This window comes from Uloborus diversus, chromosome 3, assembly GCF_026930045.1.
Source record: "Uloborus diversus isolate 005 chromosome 3, Udiv.v.3.1, whole genome shotgun sequence".
NCBI lineage: Eukaryota > Metazoa > Arthropoda > Arachnida > Araneae > Uloboridae > Uloborus > Uloborus diversus.
In genome coordinates, this window is record NC_072733.1 from 10,607,328 (window position 1) to 10,628,006 (window position 20,679).

The following is a 20,679-nucleotide window of genomic DNA, read 5'->3' on the forward strand; positions in this document are numbered from 1 at the left end:
TCATTTTTTAAAATGACCCCCTGAATTCAAATATGCAGGGCCGGATCTGCATACCCGCAGACCCTGCAGTGCGGAGTGGGGGGGGGGGGGGGTACGGCCTTAAGGGGACCCGACGGCCCAAGAAACTGAAAAAAAAAAAAATGTAAAAACTAGCATTAAAACTTATTAACGTTGCAAATATACACTGCTGGCTCTAGGGATAGGCCTTGCAGATTTAGTTGCAATGGGTCCAAAATTTATTAGATCCCGACCTACAAATATAACCACTATTTCCCCCTATAACCCACCCAGTTTTGGAGCGCTGGAGATCAACCTCCTCCCCTTCCCATTTTTTTCTAAGCCAATATTTTTATTTGGAGAGGGAGGGAGCATTATATTAATCGTTAACATTCTTCTGGGGGAGAGAAGAAAAGTTTAAAAAGATGAGCATTTGTAGCAAGGAGGGACCCTCAGGGTGGTACTCAACCCCCCCCCCCCCCTAAAATATTTAAAAAATCATCAAAACGAACTTTTTTTCCCACAGTTTGTTTTTCATTTAAAATCCAAGTATCGGCTTCACTTCTATGAGCCCCATGTCCGACTAAAATGAAATAAATATAAATTAAAAAAATCTTTATATATTAATAGGCAAGTTGGTTTCTTTCGGTACCGATTTCTCCTGTTTGTGAACCGATTTCCTTTATTCTTTTTTTGTTCGGTAGCTATTGCCCGAGTTTTAGTGTCATCAATTAAATCTTTATATATTAATAGGCAAGCTGTTTTCTTTCGGTACTGATTGCTCCTCTATTTAAGAATCGATTTTCTTCATTCTTTTTTTGTTCAGTAGTTATTGCCGAGTTTTAGTGTCATCAATAAAATTTTTTAAATCGAATGCTAATTAACGGAGATATTAGTTAAAAACGCATTTTCGTCCTAAATGGGTCTTTCTATGTGCAAATGGATGGTCCAATTTTTTCAAATTTGATATGGTTGGAAAGGTTTTTAAAAAAAATTGAAACAAAAGAATTGTCAGGGCGCCCAAGGTCCAATAACTTAAATTCGCTAGAAAATGAGCTGATGTGTGCATCACATGACTTCCTTTTACTCCAATTTAATGTCATTTTCCCATTATTGGCAATTTTAATGTGATTCAATAGTTTACTTTCTAAATATTTCGCCAACAGTGGCCAAATCGATACCAGATTTTTAAAAAAAAATCCTCCAAATTTGTTGCCAAGTTGGCGACAAAACTTGGCGACCAAAAGACTGTCAATATATCGCCAAGTGTCCGCCAAATTATAACACAACTTGAGTTTACATCGAAATTAAAAATGATTTCCCTCCAAAAAGGGGCAAAAGACCCCCTTAGAAACACCCGAATGCAACCAAAAGGTAAGGTGCACAACTAGACCCCACTAGTCCACGTACCAAATTTAAACTTTTTAGGACATACCTTTTTTAAGTTATGCGAGATACATACACATACGCACAAATGGTCATTATGTCAAAATGGATATTTCGGGTGTCTGTACGTTCCTAGGCATATATCCACGTGTGGTCGAGTCGAAAAAAACCCAACATTCATTCGGGTGCGAGCAAAATAGAAATTAAGGAAGATTTTGGGGTGAAATTTTTTTCGCGAATACAATACTTTCTTTTTTGTAAAAGGAAGTAAAAAGTTATAAGCGTTTTTAGTTAGCGAAACTCAAAAATTTTAATTTTATCTCTTTTCCATTGTTGAAATTCATTGTTGGAAGCATGAAACATTAAGTTTTAATTAATTTTTAAACCGCTTTTAATGCATGAAAAATGCATTTTAATGCTTTGAGCTTGGTATGGTTGGAAAGCTTGTGAAAAATACTTTGAAACATGTTCTACCTGGTTTTACAGAGCGAAAATGCCAACCCGCTAGAAGCGTTAGAAGCAAATAAAAGTTGGTGATAATTCATTTTTATTTGCTTTTTCACGCGACATAGTTAGTGTGAAGAAATTGCTAGATAATATTACGTGTTGCCATTTCTTGCTTGAGTGTTAAGAAATAAAATTCGTTTATACAAAGGTTTCGTTTAAACTGAGTTTTGCTCTTATCATTTCATTCAGTAAGATTTTGATTTTTCTGGGAATTTGGCAATTTTTATTCATTGGAGTCAAACTTTTGGCAGCAATGCCAGCGCGACAATAGTTTTTCCTTTGCATACGCAAACAAATAGTAGGGAAATATCTATTTGCACAGGGTTATTGCAAAGCAGGGTGTTGTTCAAGAATGAAGTCACGTTTTAAGGTGGGATTCATGATATTGTAAGTTTGTGACAAGGGGGAGGAGAGAAATTAATGATAAGAGAGACATACAGTAGGAGAATGTGCCATCGCAATTTTTTTCTAATCAAAATGGCATTTGTCACGCTGTTTTTCGTAAACAAAGAGAGGAGGGGTATGGTGAAGAGTGCAACTTTGTGACAAAGGGGGAAGGGGGTCAAATATGTCGAAAAAAAATAGCTATGCACAGCCCTTAACCATTATAAAATCACAAAGACCAACTTTTTAAAACTGTACTATTATTGCGACATCCACTGTTTTTGAATGGACAATTTTTGATGCAGCAAGTAGGATTGGTTCATTTGACCATTTGAAATTTTATACCTCTAATGCCAAAGATCAAGGTAACTTAATTAATGATAGTCGACTTTTTGTAAGAAGTTTTTTTATACAGAAGTTTTACGTATAACTGAGTTTTGGGGTATCTTTTCATGCAGAATATTTTGATCATTGGGAAATTGGAGATCTTCATCCATTGGCGTCAATTTTTTGGCATCAATGCCAGCGCGAGAAATGTTTTCCCTTCGCACACGTAAACAAAGAGTAGAGAAATATATATTTGCTTAGGGTTATCGCAAGGATAACATATCGCCATATGTTATCCGAAACAAAATTAGTCACGCCAAGAACTTGACGATCACGCCAATTTCCCAATCATCAAAAAATCCTCTTCCATTCATTTATCTTGAGATTAACACACAAAAAGCTTTGATTGTATTGTTTTTTTTTTTGGTGCAAAAGCGTTATTAATAGGCTATGCTACACCACATACAGAAAGTAAAATCGAATAAATTATTACTGTTTGGTATTGTGAGCCCACGCAAAAATTATATGTTCCCAGATGTACACTAAACAAATGTATAAGAATAAAAATAAAACTGTTAGAAACAGGGAAATTCATATGTAAGTTTTCTCAAATATTCAGTAATGAATATGGTCTAATTTCGACCGCTGGGTGAACCCTAGTAATAATAAATCTTGAAGCACCGTATGTTGTATATAAGTCGCATTACAGATCTGCAGTCACAAACCTTCCCGGATTATGTATATTTATTGAAGTTGCAATCACAATGAAGATTACGAAATTAAGTGTGCCAATAATTTTAGCATTAACCATCTTCTTTATATAAATAAAACACAAAATCCAAATGCATATGTACGGGGTAAATTCAGAATCTACCGGACCGATTTTGTTAAAATTTTCAGTTTATCTAGGTTAGTGCTGGGAAGGTTTATAGACATTTTCAAAAAAATTTCAATGAATAGTTCTTTTTTTATTCGAAATTTACGTTTTGGACACAAAAATGGATCTTTCTACCAGGGCCGGACTAGGTCCTCTTAAAAGGGCGCCAACCGACGTTTACAAATTGTAGCTTTCCGATCCGCGACTCGTAACAAGCGTCCATAACGGGACAAGATAAACTGCTCATTCATTAATAAACAAATGGGTAAATACATTTTACACTTAGCTTTTAAAATGAATTGGTGAGAATAAAACCTGAATAGACATTTTGTGGCTATCAAGAAGGCGCTCAGGTTTGAGGGCGCAAAAAAAAGGGAAAAAAAAGGGCGCACACGTTTGATGACACAAATAAAATAAAATGGGGAAAAAAAATGATCAGGTTTGAGAGCAAAAAAAAGAAGAAAAAACGAGCTCAGGATCAAGGAGGCAGAAAAACCAAAGCCACACACGTTCAAAAAAGGCACAAATAAAATAAAATGAAAAAAAAAAAAGGTTCGAGGGCGCAAAAAAAAAAAAAAAAAGCAGCGCAGGAACAAGTGTGCAAAAAAAAAAAAAAAAAAAACAAGGGCGCATAAGGTCTTTAAGTCCCCTCAAGGGAAACACGTGGAGGGCGCAATCACCTTAGTTAAGGCAGTGACTGCTTGCAAGGGCGGACTGGCCCACAGGCCGGTGCGCCCTTGAATGTCCTCTGTGTTCCTTCATTTTTTTCTTTTTTTTTGGCTCCCCCAAACCTGTGCGAATTCGCTTTTGATGGACCATAATACTTCAGCATATTGCATAAGTAGTAATAGTCCAAGTTTTGCTAAGAATACTAATATTTCAAAGCTAATAAATTAGCAAAGTGTGATGCGTAAATAGAGTAGAAAACTATTAATTTGAAATTCATTTTTCTGTTTTGTGAATCATCTTAAACTAAGTGATGAAAAAGTCCTATTATAAACAATAACAAGTTTATTAATGAATAACAATTGTATAAATTAAAATTAAAGAAAAAGTTACTAACTCAAAGCCATATTCAAAATTAAACTTCATTTTAAAACATTTCTAAATTCAATCTTATTTCTAGTTACTAATTCTAATTCACTATTAACAAAGATCGTATCGAAAAAAATTCCATGATCTGCATTCCTAAATACTAACATCAGTTCAAGATATTCAACGAATACTAAGTTCGGATCATACTTGATGATTCAATCATATCTATCGACGATCAAAAACTAAGCTTCAATTAATACATCCTAAAAAATATGAACGTGGAACTCGATGGCTTGATAATGCCAGAGAGTCAAAAAACCCCTACTGCAATCTAACAGCAGGCAAACTAAAGCCAAACATGAGAAAGAGAGAGCAATCCAACAGTTGAAGTCTCTATAAATACTTTGTACCTGATTAGCATAACTGTGTCGTCACATGTCTGCCACGTGAGGAAAGAGACGTGTGCAAATCATTCGAGAACTTCATGGAACATGAGAGAACAATCACGACGTCATCATATCTTCTTCTGCTTCATCAATGATCCGGAAGGCGAAATGAGAAATTTCCGGTTGTTTTCATTCATACCGGAAGTTGTTTTATCTCGAGATTGCTTAGTAAAGTGAATTCCTTAGGTTATCATTACACCGCGAACATTCCCAGTAAGTTTATGTTTACATGATTATAGTTGTTTGTAAATTATGAGATACATATAATAAATTGATAATATATTTAGGATAAACTTATGTTTATCAGTTCTTTCACGCCCTCAAACCTGTGCGCTTTCGTTTATTTTTGCACCTTTAAAACCTTTGCGCCCTTGAACCTCAGTTCTTTTGTGCCCTTTGGTAGTTAAGGTTGGGGCTCTCTTGGAGAACCCAGTCCGCCCCTGCCTGCTTGTTGATCTTTGTGATTTATAATCCTCTCCAATGAGATTGTTCTTTGGCTTCTCGTCTTTTTATGTCAGCGCCAGTGATAATGGTCCGCATGCATGTCTTTATCCAGTATTTCGTGCTGGTGCCTCAACAAGAATTTTCTGAGACAAGTTAAAACTGAAGAATAAAAAAAAAAACATTGATGTTGATTTAATGATACATTCCTTGCAAAGCGCCATCTTAACAAAAAAAAAAACCTCTTTTAGATATTAATGTAATGTTGCAGAATTTGATGCCCCTAGCAAAGTGTTGCCCAGGGCGAGTGCCCCCTTTGCCCCCCCCCCCAGGCTATGCCACTGATTTTAAGAATTTTTCTTCTAAAAAGTATGAAAATATTAATTCTAGGAAATAGTGGTACCACTATTTAGCTATTAAGTTGCTCTTTCATCTGTTATGTTTATTCATGTTTTATAATTAATATCTACAAAATTTTAAAATTAGAAAAAAAAATGATTTAGGTTAAAAAAAGTCTTTTTTTTAATTCAAAAAATTACAAATTTTGCCAAATACTGATATTACGTCTGGAATAAAACACTTAAGATCTTGAAACAAAAATAATTTTCAACCAGCAATTCCGTACTTAACTTTCTGACATTTGATACTCTTAAAGAGTGAAATTCATTAAAACCTTTTCAATTTAATGATTTTAATAAAAATACAAATGAACTTAATTTCTCTGCCTCTTCACAAGGCATCGTAAGCATCATAAATGCAAAAAATCTTATACCCATGGTGGATGCAAAGAGGTTGCGATTTTCAAAGTGAAAGCGTTAAAAGTATAGAGAACGGCACATAAAAGAATTTATTTAAATAAATTATTTTAGAATTGCATTTTAGAGCTTTGCAATAAAAGTATTACTAATAACAATCGAAGTAATTGAAGCAAAAATCTAATTAATCCAGCGATATAAATTTTAACTTTTTGACTCTCATGAAGGATACAGAATTTGGTTTGAATATTTTAACTTTTTGATTTTTATAGGAATAAAAAAAATTCATTTATTTGCCCTCTAAAAAACCATAATAAGCATCAAAAATTAGAAAAATTCGATTCTCATATCGGATACAGAGATTGCTTCCATGAAAAGAGTAAAAACGGCAAGTAAAAAAATATATTAAAGCAAAAAAAACCTTCAGAATGGTACTTTAACAAGTTTACACGATGTTATATTATTATTAACTATCAAAATAATTGTCAGAAATTTGGGAAAAAATTCGGATGTGAGGAAGAAAATAGTCTAAAGAAAAAATCGGATACCCGGTATTAACAGACGAAAAAATAGTGGAATTACGGTAAAATTTGATACAACGTAAGCACTCGTATCGGATTGGCGATAGAGGAATATTTTTAAGGTCATGCAGAATAAAAAAATAAGGAGTTGTAAGGAGATAATAGCAAAATTCAGGAGTTTTAAGGGCCCTTATTTTCTTTTCTTAAAAAGCAGGAATTTATAAGAAGTTTGTAAGGAGCGTACGAACCCTGGCAAAAATTAACTAGCAATTTTAATAAGAATGTTAAAAATGAAAGCAAATTTTATATGTTATTCAAGGTCAAATTCAAATAGTTTCAGGAAAGTTTTTTTCCACAACAGATGGTGCTTCAAAAGAGTAAGTGTCTTAGTTTTCAGCCACTTTACCGCACAGATATCACTTTATTAAAAAGGGTTCAACTGATGGCAATCAAGTTAGCAAAACTTAGGATTAAAATAATTAAAACATTCTTAAAAAGTTAAATATATAGTAAAGGGTGTTATTTTAGAGGTATAGAACTTTAGGTTCAAATAAAACATCGTTAAATGATGTAAATTGCAACGAGTTTGGCTTTATTCGAAAGATGATTCTTTGCCATTTTTATTTAAATGTGATTTTTGGTATATGGCCACTTCGGCTGGCTTTGAGAAAGTCTAATCGGGAAGTCCAATTTTCTATTACTTTTTGCAGTAATGGGGGCCGTATGTGAGTGATATGTTGCGAATGTTCTCGTCCAAGGCGTCAGTCCTCTGTGGCTTATCGGTGTAGACCTGAGACTTCACACAGCCCCACAAAAAATAGTCCAGCGTAGTTAAATCGCATGATCTTGCAGGCCAATTCACAGGTCAATTAAGCAAAATTATTCGTTCACCGAAAGTTTCTTTCAATAAATCAATTGTGACACGCGCTGTGTGGCATGTTACACTGTCCTGTTGTCTATTCATGATGAAATGGCAAACCAAACTAAACACAAAACAAATGACAACTATCAAAATGGCCCACAGATCAAACAGTGTTCCCGACTTAAAGTTTTATACCTCTAAAAAAACACCCTTTACTAAGAAAAAGAAGTGCAATATGTTTCACTAGTTTAAATTTATTAAAATGAATGATGTGGAGAGTCATATACAATTTAAACACAATATTCTGGAAACTGAGAAAAAATGATTTGAATAGGGCTACTTGAAATTATTTTGCAAAATTTGTGAGAGTTTGCATTGGGATAAATTGCTTCAAAAGGGCAATTGACGAGCATATTAGAGGTTGACTAATACATGAGACTCAGTCCACTTGGACTCAAGAGTTGATTGCAGGCTATCTTTGTGTGTATACTTTTCTGCTGGAAAGATCTTACTGAGATTTTGATAATGGCCAAGTGAGAAATAAAAACAAACTTTTCAGTATTAGTTCTGCAACAACAGATACTGTAAACTTTAATACAATTTAATATAGGATAAACACAAGCAAAGAAATATTTTCTATCATAAATTCATTAGAAGATATTCAAAATACAACATATAGAACTGACTGAATAGTATGGCTCGAAACACAAAATTTGCAAAGACAAATTGCATTTACTTTCTCGCCACTAGTGTTCCCGCTAGGTCGTTTTTGAAGGGCGCAGCGCCCTGCCCTTTCCTTATCAGCAGAATGCGCCCTGCCCTTCTTTTAGGTCGTGAAATGCGCCCCTCCCTTTTCAAAAATAAGAAATTGCACCCTGTGTTTTTAAAAAGATGCCTCAAGCATCCTTTGGACCTGCCGCGAGATCGGGGCAATTTTATTTGTCTAACGATCGTCTGCAAAAACGCCCATGTCTTATCATTGTTCCCAGAATTTCACCCTGAAAACGGCTCCATAATCAAAAGGGGAAGCAAATACCTAGGCAAAGAGGGGATGAGATTCTCAGAATTCAAACAGGCTTATCAGTAGAAAACAAAGGCATGTTCTTTCTTCTACTGAGGGTGGGTTTTTGAAAGGTTGTGGGAAGGAGTAGGGTCCTCTATTAATGGAGAGATCATTGTTTCATTCCTTCCCATTCTTGGTCTTCTGAGAATCAACAATCAGAGAGGGAATAGGACATTTTCCTAACATTTCAGCCCTTTGTGTCCGTTTTTCGTATGCACCTGGAAATTAGGCTTAGCTATTTTTAGCGCATTGCTATTGATTGTGTAGCAATCGTTTCACATCTGTTTCTGGAAAGTTAACTTTCTGATTGTTACCTAGGAAGAACATAGTACAAAGCTTACTGAGCTAAAAGGCAACGGTATTTTTTAAATATCTTAAATTTTTTACCCCTGCCTCCTCCCCCCAAATAGTGTTTGATGTGGAAACATATTGCTTTGACAGGGCGTTCATACAATTCTTTCCTTTTTGCTAAGCATTTTTATTATCTTTGTATATGATTCATATAACAGATTCTTTAAAACACTTATTAACATAATAAAAAGCATACTTTTGACATGCTTGTGCTTTTTCCAACTAAAATGATCTTGCACTGCTTCTTTTTCTTTTATAAATATTATAAAATTGATTTTTAAAGAAATCACAAAATTAAAATGCCGGTATATTAAATTTTCATAAAATATTGTCTGAGATAAAAATCTTTCCTTGGCCCAAGCTGCTTATGCCATTGCATTTAGCAACGCATACATCTGCAAACACATTTGTGTTATGAATTTGAACGACTCCAAGACTAGGAAATAGAACTCTAATAAAGTCTTTTTTGTTTTGCACATTGCTACAACTGCATTTATGAAGCACTGCACACAGTGTTTTAATTTAATTATTCTATTTGAAGTGTAATATATTTAAAGAAAGAGAAATTACACTCATGATGATTTTGATGTCTACTAAAATAATTAATGGCACAATGCACATTACTAGGCAGTTTCTTAGGTAGGAAGGGGTGATCAGTAATTAAATAGTGTTCTTCTTAAATTAAAATTCAAAGGGTTTTGAAATGCCTAGATTTTTTTTACTCTTCTAGGTAGTTAAAATTATGGCCTAAAAAGTATTGGAAAACATCTAAAGCCCGGTAGTCAAAATTATGTCCTGAAAAGTGTTGAAAAACACCAAAAGCCAAGTTTCAGCATAAGCTAAATGTTCCTATGGAGTGTGGAAAATGTGCTTAGATTATTTGGCTTTTGTGGGGGGGGGAGTGGGGGAGCTAACCCTATTCTGAAGACAAGTGCATTTTCTGGATAAAATCATATTTAATACTAAAGTCAGTGGTGACGGCGATTGAGGGGGAGGGTGCATGGTGCAGACTAGACTGTTTGAATTTTTGCAAGGTGTTTTAAGTGTTATTTCTCCTCTTTTTTTTTAGGGGGTGGGGCTCAGTGCTTTTTGAGTGGTGCATCATTGGTCTTGGGTGGGGGGACACCACGTTGAAATAGTGCCCTTTTTTAAAAAATAGTACCCCTTTCAAATGCCAGCACCCTGTCCTTTTTTTTTCTAGAGTGAACACTACTCGCCACTCTGCAGTGAGGCAATTTTATAGTTAAGTGTTCAATAGACAAGATATCAAGTAATGAACTCAAAAATTTTACTGATCAAGCTGTCTTCATTTAAAAAGTTTTTATCCATTATCTTAAACTGGGTTGACTCAAGCGTTCATTTAGCATTTGTCATTTAACTGAACATTTATTACACAACTGATTGTAATAAACTTCATTGTTCACAATTAATGTTTCAAAATATGTAAAGGAGAAGAAAAAATAAATTGGATGATGTATTTATAGAAATTTTAGATTTTTCAGATATTATTTCAAGTTTTTAAATTTTTTAATGAAAGGATTTTAGGTTTCAGAGGTCTTAACTTTTATAACTGTACATCTGATATGAAACAACATTTGCAAGATTTATAGTAATGAAAGGATAAAAGTCTTTTATAGTGTAAATATTAAATCTAGACTTCATGCGCATTCAAAAAATAAGATTCAACATTAAAATGTAGATCAAGTAATTGGTACAGTATGCATCAGATTATAACAGTTGTTACAAACCAACCTTATACACAACCATAAATATTATAATCACCATTAATGAAGTCAGATCTACTGCAATATTTCCACACTAACATTTTCTCTTCAGTGTGACAAAAGTATAACTTGAAACTTAAAAAAACTTAAAATTTGGGGGTTTTTTTTAGACACACTATTTATACAAGAAAAGAAATAATCAACAGCACACAGTTAACTCTATAAAAAGAAGATAAGAGGAATAAGTCTGAAAATTTACCTAACCATCTCCAAACTAATTTTGCCACGTTCCATCATGTCAACCAACCTTCCTGGAGTAGCAACTAATAAATGACAGCCACGATCCAAATCTTTCATTTGCAGGGCAGGATCAGCACCTCCGTACACAACACATGGACGAACCCTTGAACGATATGCAAACTTGCATGCTTCATCATAAATCTGGCAAGCTAACTCTCTTGTTGGAGAAAGAACCAGAGACAATGGATACTGTTTCACTCTTGACGAGTGGCGCATAGGCTATATCCAAAGAAAATTGTAAAAATTTGCAACAACAAGTATGAAAATTCAGATATGCAGTAAAAATTATACACAGATGAAAAAAAAAATCAAATTGAAAATAATAACATGATGACCATGACAAATTTAATTACAAATATAGTTACAAGACACATGGTACATAATATAAAAAAAAAGTATGAAATTCATAAATTTATTAACTATTCATCAGAGGATTAGGAGCTTTAAGATGTTAAAAGAAACAGATAACTACATTAATATTTCAAAATGTGTATTAAAAAATTATGCTTAGAAATGATGGTACATAATGGAATGTTACATAATCAGGAAAAATATTGCATTAGCCAAAATGTAGCAAAACCAAAACCAGAAGCATTGGGTTTTCAATTGCTTCCTTCTACGGAATTTAAGTAAACTGAACAATATTTTCTACTTCACCTTTGAAAAAAATACTTCATGTAAAATCTTCAGCTATTTTCCGACTTTTTTTTTATATATAAAAATTCACTTCTTTTTTACAGTAAAATATGATGAATCAGTAACTTACCATCTTATCTGGTCATTACTATAATTTTAGCTCAAATTTAGATTTTATGCCTCGCGTGAGCAACTATTAAGCAACACCATATTGAGAATGATTACATTGCAACTATTATCTATAATCTGATTGCCCTTTCTTCTTTCAAATGATCATGAAATTTATTAGTGTAGCTAATTATTAAAAAAATAAAAGACACATTTTATTATTTATTTACCATGGGAACATTTTTTGGTGGTCCATTTTCAAAAATTTGATTTAATATCGGAATGAGGAAAGCAGCTGTTTTCCCAGATCCTGTAATGAAATTTAGAAAATTCTTTATATTTATTAAATTGGGACATTATATAGCAACACTTTAATATCAAACACCTTTATAAAAATACCTGTTGTAAAATAATATACTGTCAGTACTTAAGAAATTACAGTTGAACTTTGATATCTCGAACCTTCTTATCTCGAAACCCTTGATGTCTCAAAAAAACATTTTCCCCCTGCATTTTCTATAAAACCCTTATGTATTTTCCAGTTATCTCGAAATTTACTTTTCGAAACCCTTGATATGTCGAAATTTTTGCACAGAAGCAAGTTTCAGTTGTCGTTTTTCTTTGGCAATTTTCTTAGTAAAACCAGTTCCAGGGACAAGTTTTCATCTCTCTTCTTGGAAACTTGGTGATTAGGGGATTGAAGCAAGATAATAGGGTATGAAAGGGGTGCTGTGTTTTCCCCAGAGTTTAGAATCTTTGTGCATTTCTCTCGAATATGTTGTCCACTTTGAGGAAAGGGGGTTGCTTTTTCGCCAGTCAGTTTTCAAGTGAAAACGGAAAATGCGTTCCTCATTTTCATCATTCTGCTATTTTAACTCCTACAAAATGGCTGCTGAAAACTTTTTTGAATGTGGGGAACTACTAGTTGAAGATAAGAATTTTTAAATTTTTAGGTGAAAAACTAAGTTTAAATTGTTGTTCATTTCAAAATCTCTTCCTGTGCACTTTCGACAATTATAAAATTTCAAATCTAGTAAAATATTGAAGACTACTTTATTGATCGTAATTCAAAGTGGTCTCATAGTACATATATAAATGCATATAGCATACGTGTGTGTAATTGTGAGAGATTCCAGTGCAATTTTTTAAAAACCTTGATAACTCAAAAACTTGATATCTCGAATTTTTTCCCGTCCCGAGAGATTTGAGATATCGAGGTTGTACTGTATATAAAATTAAGTACTTTTTAATGTCAGACAAATTGAATTGAAATATTAGTGTGACGAGTATCATAAGAAAAATAACTCAATAGCAGACAGTGGCCCTTCTCTTTCTCTTATTTTCCTTGTTATTGTTCTTAGACACAGCTGGAAAACACACTAATGCTTAAAAATAATTCAGAGTAGTTGGATGTTCAGAAATTCACTTTTTTTTTCAACATTTTTGATGTCTATATGGGGAGATAACATTTCCGGGCTTATTGGCCGTGGTCTAATTGGAGTAGAAATTCCAGACGTTTCGGCTTGCTTTGCTGCAGCCATCATCAGTGGTATGAGTCGGGTGAGTGATTCCTGGCTCCGGTATTTAAGCAAACTGCTGCTGGTCTTGATTGGGAGGCGTTCTCAAGCCGCTGGGTGATCCTGGTACCTGCTTGGATGGGATTCACAAGTCGTGGTGGCTACCGGTTTCTGATTGGATGGGACCACAGTATGTTCTAGACTGTTGTGGCGAGCGGATCTAAGGACAGGGTGCCATGTTTTTTTGTAAATTGAAATTCTTTTCTTTTCTGTTGAAATTAAAGGGGCGTTTAAAAATTTCTATAGCTTCGCGATGAAGACAGGCAAAGTAATGAGATGTTGTAGCCAAGATTTCTGTGTCTTTAAATTTGATGTTGTGGACTCCTTCTTGTTGGCTGTGTTCGGCTACGGCTGACTTATCATAGTTTAATAAACGGCAATGACGAACATGCTCAGAAAGGCGTGTCTTGATGCTGCGCTTCGTAGTTCCGATTTAAACTGATCCACAGGAGCACAGAATTTTGTAAACTCCAGATGTGGAGAAAGGGTCACGGGGGTCCTTCACCGGGCGATAACAATTCCTAAGTTGAGTGGTGGGCTTGAAAATGGTCTTGATGTTGTGTTTTTCAAGGAGTTTTCCAATTCGGTCAGTAACTGTGTAGGTAGGGTAAGAATATTTTCCCTAATGGTTCAGATGGGGTAGACTTCTGTTCGTTATTTTGGTACCTCCTGGGATGAAGGGGTCTTCTATTTTTTCCTCTAGTGAATCCATTGGCTTGAAATGCTAGCTCAAGGTGTTTCAGTTCCTCCTTCAAATGTGTCGTTTCGCAGATTCTTTCTGCTCGGTGCATAAGGGTATTGTTGACAGCCATTTTTTGTCTTGGGTGGTTGTTTGAGTTCTTATGAAATTAACGGTCTGTGTGTGTGGCTTGCAGTACACTTGGTGGCCGAGCGTCCCGTCTGCCTTTTTCGTCACAAGAACGTCGAGGAAAGGCAGCTGATTATTGCTCTCCTTCTCCAAGGTGAACCGAATGCTGGGATGAATGCTATTCAGATGTTGAAGAAACAACTGCAGGTCTTCTTTTCCATGGCTCCACACCGCAAAAGTGTCATCAACGTATCGGAACCAAACCTCGGGCTTTCTGTTTGAAGAACTCCATGTAGAATATTATCGGAATTTTATATCGGAACTACGAAGCGCAGCATCAAGACACACCTTTCTGAGCATGTTCGTCATTGCCGTTTAGGAAACTATGATAAGTCAGCCGTAGGTGAACACAGCCAACAAGGAGTCCAGAACATCAAATTTAAAGACACAGAAATCTTGGCTACAACATCTCATTACTTTGCCCGTCTTCATCGCGAAGCTATAGAAATTTTCAAACACCCCTTTAATTTCAACAGAAAAGAGGAGAATTTCAAATTACCAAAAACATGGCACCCTGCCCTTAGATCCGCTCGCCACAACCGTCTAGAACATACTGTGGTCCCATCAGAATCCGGTAGCCACTACGGCTTGTGAATCCCATCCAATCAGGTACCAGGATCACCCAGCGGCTTGAATCTCATCCAATCAGGAACCTTATTCCACCAGCGGCTTAAGAACGCCTCCCAATCAGGACCAGCAGCCCAGCAGCAGTTTGCTTAAATACCGGAGCCACCGGAGCCAGGAATCAGTCTCACTCAACTCATACCACTGACGATGGCTGCAGCAAAGCAAGCCGAAACGTCTGGAATTTCTACTTCAATTAGACCACGGCCAATAAGCCTGGAAATGTTATCTCCCCATATTGACACCGGCCGTGAAAGCCTTAAATAGTATTTTTGATGTCATTTCCCACTTGTCAAAGTGTCACATGCAAAGCTATATTTCAAAAACATTTTCTTTTTTGAAAAAGTGATGTCACACTTCTTGTTACCCCTCCCCCATGTCACTAACTCAATTTCATGAACCTTCTTTCCCTTAAAGCATGACATCATGACAGCCACTAGGCAAAATGCAAAGGGATAGATTCCAAATACAGTCAGACCGATATAAAGTCACCCCTTAGGACTTTGCGAAACTGATTCGGTTAATTCAGTTATAAAAGTTTGATCGATTTAAATCAATTACAATTTTGGAATCAATAAGAAATTTTGTGATAAAAATATTCATGTAAAACAATGCTACATACAGATATGTCCAAGCAAAATACTCATGCACAACTAACCTTACTTGTAATTACCAGTAATACAGAACTGCTGTGATTTTTCTTTAATTTAAGCACAATAACTTTTAGTATTTTCCAAGAATTTACTTTAGCTCTCTCATAGCTAGTAAAAAATGTCTCAAAATGTGCATACTTGAGTTACTGCTTCATTTTTTAATATCACTGTCGTTATACTCACGTTTTACTGCTTTATCTACACGTCATGCTACGTTAGTAGGAGAAATGACTTTTCACTTTTTCAGGATCGTATAATGTGGAAAATTCTTTGGAAGTGAATCTGTTAGGCACTAAAATCATTCAGCGAAAGTCGGACTAAAGTGATCTTATTAGCGATTACTGCATTACGACCTGACCGATCCAATAATACATAACATAGAATCCTATTCAGTGAGACAGGGTTTTAGAAAAGTGACTTTATATGCGAGGTGACCTTATAAGCGGGTGACCTTATATCAAGGTCTGACTGTAGTTGAATGAAGATGGGAAATTAAATTGATAAACATTTTTGACTCCCCACCCTTACCAATTTCGGCTTGCATCACTGCTCAAAGTAGCAATTATTTGCAGCGCCTTTTAAAAGATGTTTTAAGTTTACTTCAAATCATTTCAATTAAGATTGTTATTTAACATGAAAACCACTGTTCATAACAGTCAACCAAGTTAATCAGAGAATTTTCAGACTAATGTAAAGCAGAATCTTGAGAACTATATACAGTAAATCTTCTCTGAACACTGTTTCAGACAAAAGTAGTCATTAATGGAGGTTGGTCACTTAAAAATTGTTTCTGAACTTGCAAAAGACAATAATGGCTCCAAGACAAAATATTTACATCACGGGACGAGGGAGTGTCCCGCTGCTAAGAAAACCAAACGTCAACAGCCAACAAAAGCAAATCCACCGCCAAAGACGAAAGAAAATAAAAGCGACCAAGAACAGTTTACACGACAGGAACAACTTGGGGTTTTCACCCCTCTGTATCTCAGCCCCATAAAGATCCTCAGAGTTGATTTTTGGTATATTCAATCTCTAGTGGCCCCTGAAAACATAAAACCAATCCCCAGGATCATTAGGGGAAGGAGGAATTTAAGTTAGAAAATCGCTGTTCAAAAAAGTTTTCGTTTCTTTGACAGGGCTACAGCCTAGACGAGAAGAAGAATCGAGCTGAAATTTTGCAAACAAATTCCTTATGCCCTACTGATGTGCCTCTTTTGTGCCATATGACCCCCCTCCCCTTCCCCCTTGTTTTTACCCCCCAAATAGTATCTTCCAAGGGTTCTGCAGCAGCCCCCGGGGGGGGGGGGGCTATGGTAATGATTTTTTGTATACATATTCTTGGGAGGCATTGAGGACATTCACAAAAATTCAAACCGCAAGGGCGTCATGGGCCGGAGTAATTAAAGTTTGAAAATCACTAATTTCCCCTCAATTCATATGCACTTACTCTCAGCTTATAGGGTTTGTTAATCTCTGACAGGCAATTGCAAGGCTAGAACAGATCTAAGATCTAACGGTTATTCAAAAGCTGTCTTTGGAAATGAAATTCAATCAAGACTAATAAAACAGATCCAACTGTTGCGACTAGACGTTAAATCGCAGATATCACAAATGCTACAGCGACTGCTCTTGCGCACAGACTAAGCTCGTTGGGCTTTCTGTTTTAAGATTCTATATGATACATCTAACTTTATAATTGAAAGCGAAAAATAGCACTTATTTATTGGTTTGCTTATTTTCTAAATTAATGCATTTTTCACAAACAAACCACATTATGAATAGGGAAGTTGCAACCTATTAGATGTTCACATTTTGGCTATTGGTTATTGTTAATTGACCCTCAAAACTAAAAAATTCACCATCGCCGAGTTTTAAAACACTGTGATTGATTTTTAATGAATTTTTAAAAATCCACGAGCAAAAGTGCGCTCTTCTGAAACGTCACGAGCTTACTGTTAGAAATAGAATTTCTACAAATATCTCTACACTTACTTTTGCCCAGGTAACTGAACTTCACGATAATCAACCGACGCCTGTTCGGACCAACGATCCGAGTGAATCGGAAGTGAGTGATCGGATCGGAAGGGTGACGTAACAGACTCCCGCCATTGGCTTAGCAGGGAGGCGTCTCTGCCACTTGGTGCATTCTCATTGGTTGCGTGGACGTAAGGGCATTGATGTGAATAATGATGAGGACAGACTATTTAATAGCGATCGGAGCTGAGATTCGCTCTCTCTTTTTTAAGACTCGTTCGGTGATGTCTGTCCTGTAAAAGGTAGCTAGGGTAGAGCTCGTATTGTTCGACGGATTGCCGACTGTGCTTGGCTGATCGTAGTAATAGATTAGCGAGCCGTATTAGGATGAGCTTAACTAACTTGCTAGTCATATTTAATTAATCTTTTTTTACCTTTGGCTTCAGTTATGTTTATACAATTATATTTACCTTTTTTCCACGTGTTAATAAATTTTAGTTATTTTTAAAGAAGTCTCTTCATCAGTTATTCACAGAAAGTAGATGAAATGTTAGTTCTTTCACTAACTCTGCAAGAAGTATTACAGTTAACAGGTGGTATCATTCATCAATGGTATCAAGATGGTTATGGGCGATTCCTGCCATAACTGACATTTCACGCGCAAATTTTTTTTCAAAACCTTGCTTTCTGTGAGAAATTGAGAGACTGTTGGTGAAGGAGGGGCCGAAGATTTTTGGAATTATATTTTTAGAGAATGGCGTGCTCTAGCATAATGATAGAAAAATTGAAAGACGACAACTACTCTTCTTGGTGCAGTGATATGAAGTTTGTTCTCATCGACCGGAATCTATGGAATATCGTCACTGGAAAAGAGACCAAGCCCGAAATTAGCACGGATAGAGGGGTTACCGCGAAAGACGTCGCAAATTTCGAAGCTAGGAGACAATCTGCTGTTGCCGTGATATATCTACACGTCGGAGATGAATTCAGGAAAATTATTGAGAATACCGAAGATCCCCACGAAGCGTGGAACCAATTGAGGGAAAACTACTTTCCAGACAACAGAAGTATCAAGATGAAGCTCTTTTCGGAGTTAACCTCATCTAGAATGGAAGAAAACGAGAAAATCAACGTATTCGCAGCCAGATTGAGGAGAATTTACGATCGTATGAAGGAGTTCAAGACCCCATTTTCGGAGGAATTTCTGTCATTCCAACTGCTCCGGTACCTCCCATCCTGTTTCGACGGAATTGTCCAGAGTATACTGCGGAGAAGTGATGAAGATTTCATTTTTTCAAAGATTGTGTCCGACCTGGTAGCTGAGGAAAATCGTCTATCTTTGAGAAATGATGATTTTGACATTCAAGCCAAGACAACTTTCGCAGTGAACAAGGACTACAACAAAAGCGTAACGTGTTTCCGTTGTCGAAAGACTGGTCATATCAAGAGGCATTGTCCTGAAGCAAAGAGTCGTCCCTTAAGTCCAAGGAGAGGTCGTTCGAGATGGAAAAGGCGCGGTTCTCAACGGCGAAGTGATGACCACCACTGTTCTCCATCGGCTGACTTTTGTGAGTATGAAGATTTCTTTTTAAGTGAGGCAAACTGTCTAATGGATAGATCCAGTTCATATATCTTTGATTGTGCCGCCACCCACCACTTCTCAAAGGACAGAGACATTTTTCAGAACTTTGTAGAATTAAGTAACAAAGAAATGGCTATAGCCATTGAAGGTAAAACATTCCCGATTGAGGGAAAGGGGGATATTTATTTAAGATTTGGTAAAAGAAAAATTGTTTTAAAAGATGTACTTTACTCCTCCAAATTGAGACGAAATTTAATTTCGGGATCTAAATTTGATAAAGGTGGGGCAAAATTTGAAGCTAAAAATGGTATTTTGACGGTATCAGACCAGAAAGGTGTTATTTTTAAAGCATTTTTAAATAATGGTATATATTATGTAAAACCCCAAAATGTTGATAAATGTTTTCAAAAGTCTAGTCACGATAACGTAAATTTGAAGGATAAACAAAACTCTAGTCATTTTTCTTGTAATATCGTTAATGTTGAATCTTCAAATGTTGAATCCTTAGAAATTTGGCATAAAAGATTAGCCCACGTAAATGCTGATTGTATAAAGAAAACCAGCAACTTAGAAAGTGTACGGGGTTTGCCGAAATTCAAAGGGGGGAAATTTAATTGTGAAGATTGTAAATTGGGAAAATTTAAGAGGGTATCCTTCAAACTCATTAATAAAGTTAAATCTGAAAAACCTCTTGATTTAATTTATTCTGATGTTTGGGGACCATATCCCGTAAAAGGAAGAAATGGGGAGAGATACTACGTGTCAGTCATTGATGACTATTCCAAACGAGTTTCGCTGTATCCGATCAGAGAAAAGAGGCAAGTAACTGGTATCCTTATTCAGCATATCAGGAGGGCTGAAAGATTTTTAGGAAGTAAAGTGAAAGCTATAAGAACTGATAACGGAGGGGAATATGTCAATAATGAATTTCAACACTTTTGTAAGAATTCTGGTATTTCTCACGAATTAACAAACTCTTTTTGTCCAGAACAGAACGGTGTCAGTGAAGTATTTAACAGGGTAGTTGCTAATGGGGCCACTGTATTGCTTGAAGAAAGCGGTCTAGATAAAAAGTTTTGGCCAGATGCAATGTTGCACTTCGTTTACACCTGGAACAGAGTTTGCCATTCGGGTCAAAGAAAAACCCCATTTGAGCTTTATGGGGGAAATATTCCTTCAGTAAAACACCTTAAACCATTCGGAATCGTGTCTTACGTCGGAATTCCGAAGCAGAAACGTAATAAACTAGACTTAAAAGCTAGAAAAGGTGTTCTCATCGGATATGCCTTTAAGACGAAGGGTTATCGTGTTTATTTCCCAGAAACTGATAAGGTTGTAGAAAGCATTAATATTTCCTTTAATGAGAATTTATTCTATAAAAATGAATTTAAAAGTAATCGCAGTGGAGCGGTGATGGGCCATTGTCATTTTGACGATAAATCTAATTTTTCTTCAGACGATGAAAGTTCCGTGTACGAAGATGCGAGCCAATCCCAGAACGTAGAAAATTCTACGGGTTCAGATCGCGAAATCGACACTACGTCGGAAGATGAAAGTTCCATTGATGAAGAAGTTAGACCCCTAAAAGAAACAACTTGGTTTAGAAAAATAGCACCGCGGAAAGATGGATCGCGAACGGATGTGTATTATTACGAAAAAAATAGTTCGAAACGGTTAAGAT

The 20,679-nt window shown here is 35.8% G+C and overlaps 1 protein-coding gene across 1 annotated transcript in view; it reads right to left on the bottom strand.

The window, feature by feature from the left end:
- The window catches only part of LOC129218223 (ATP-dependent RNA helicase DDX3X-like), a 120,021-nt gene that overhangs the window by 16,470 nt on the left and 82,872 nt on the right, over nucleotides 1-20,679 (bottom strand). Inside the window, 2 exon segments of the mRNA XM_054852444.1 lie at nucleotides 10,936-11,195; nucleotides 11,951-12,030. Coding sequence (XP_054708419.1) covers nucleotides 10,936-11,195; nucleotides 11,951-12,030 — 340 coding nt within the window.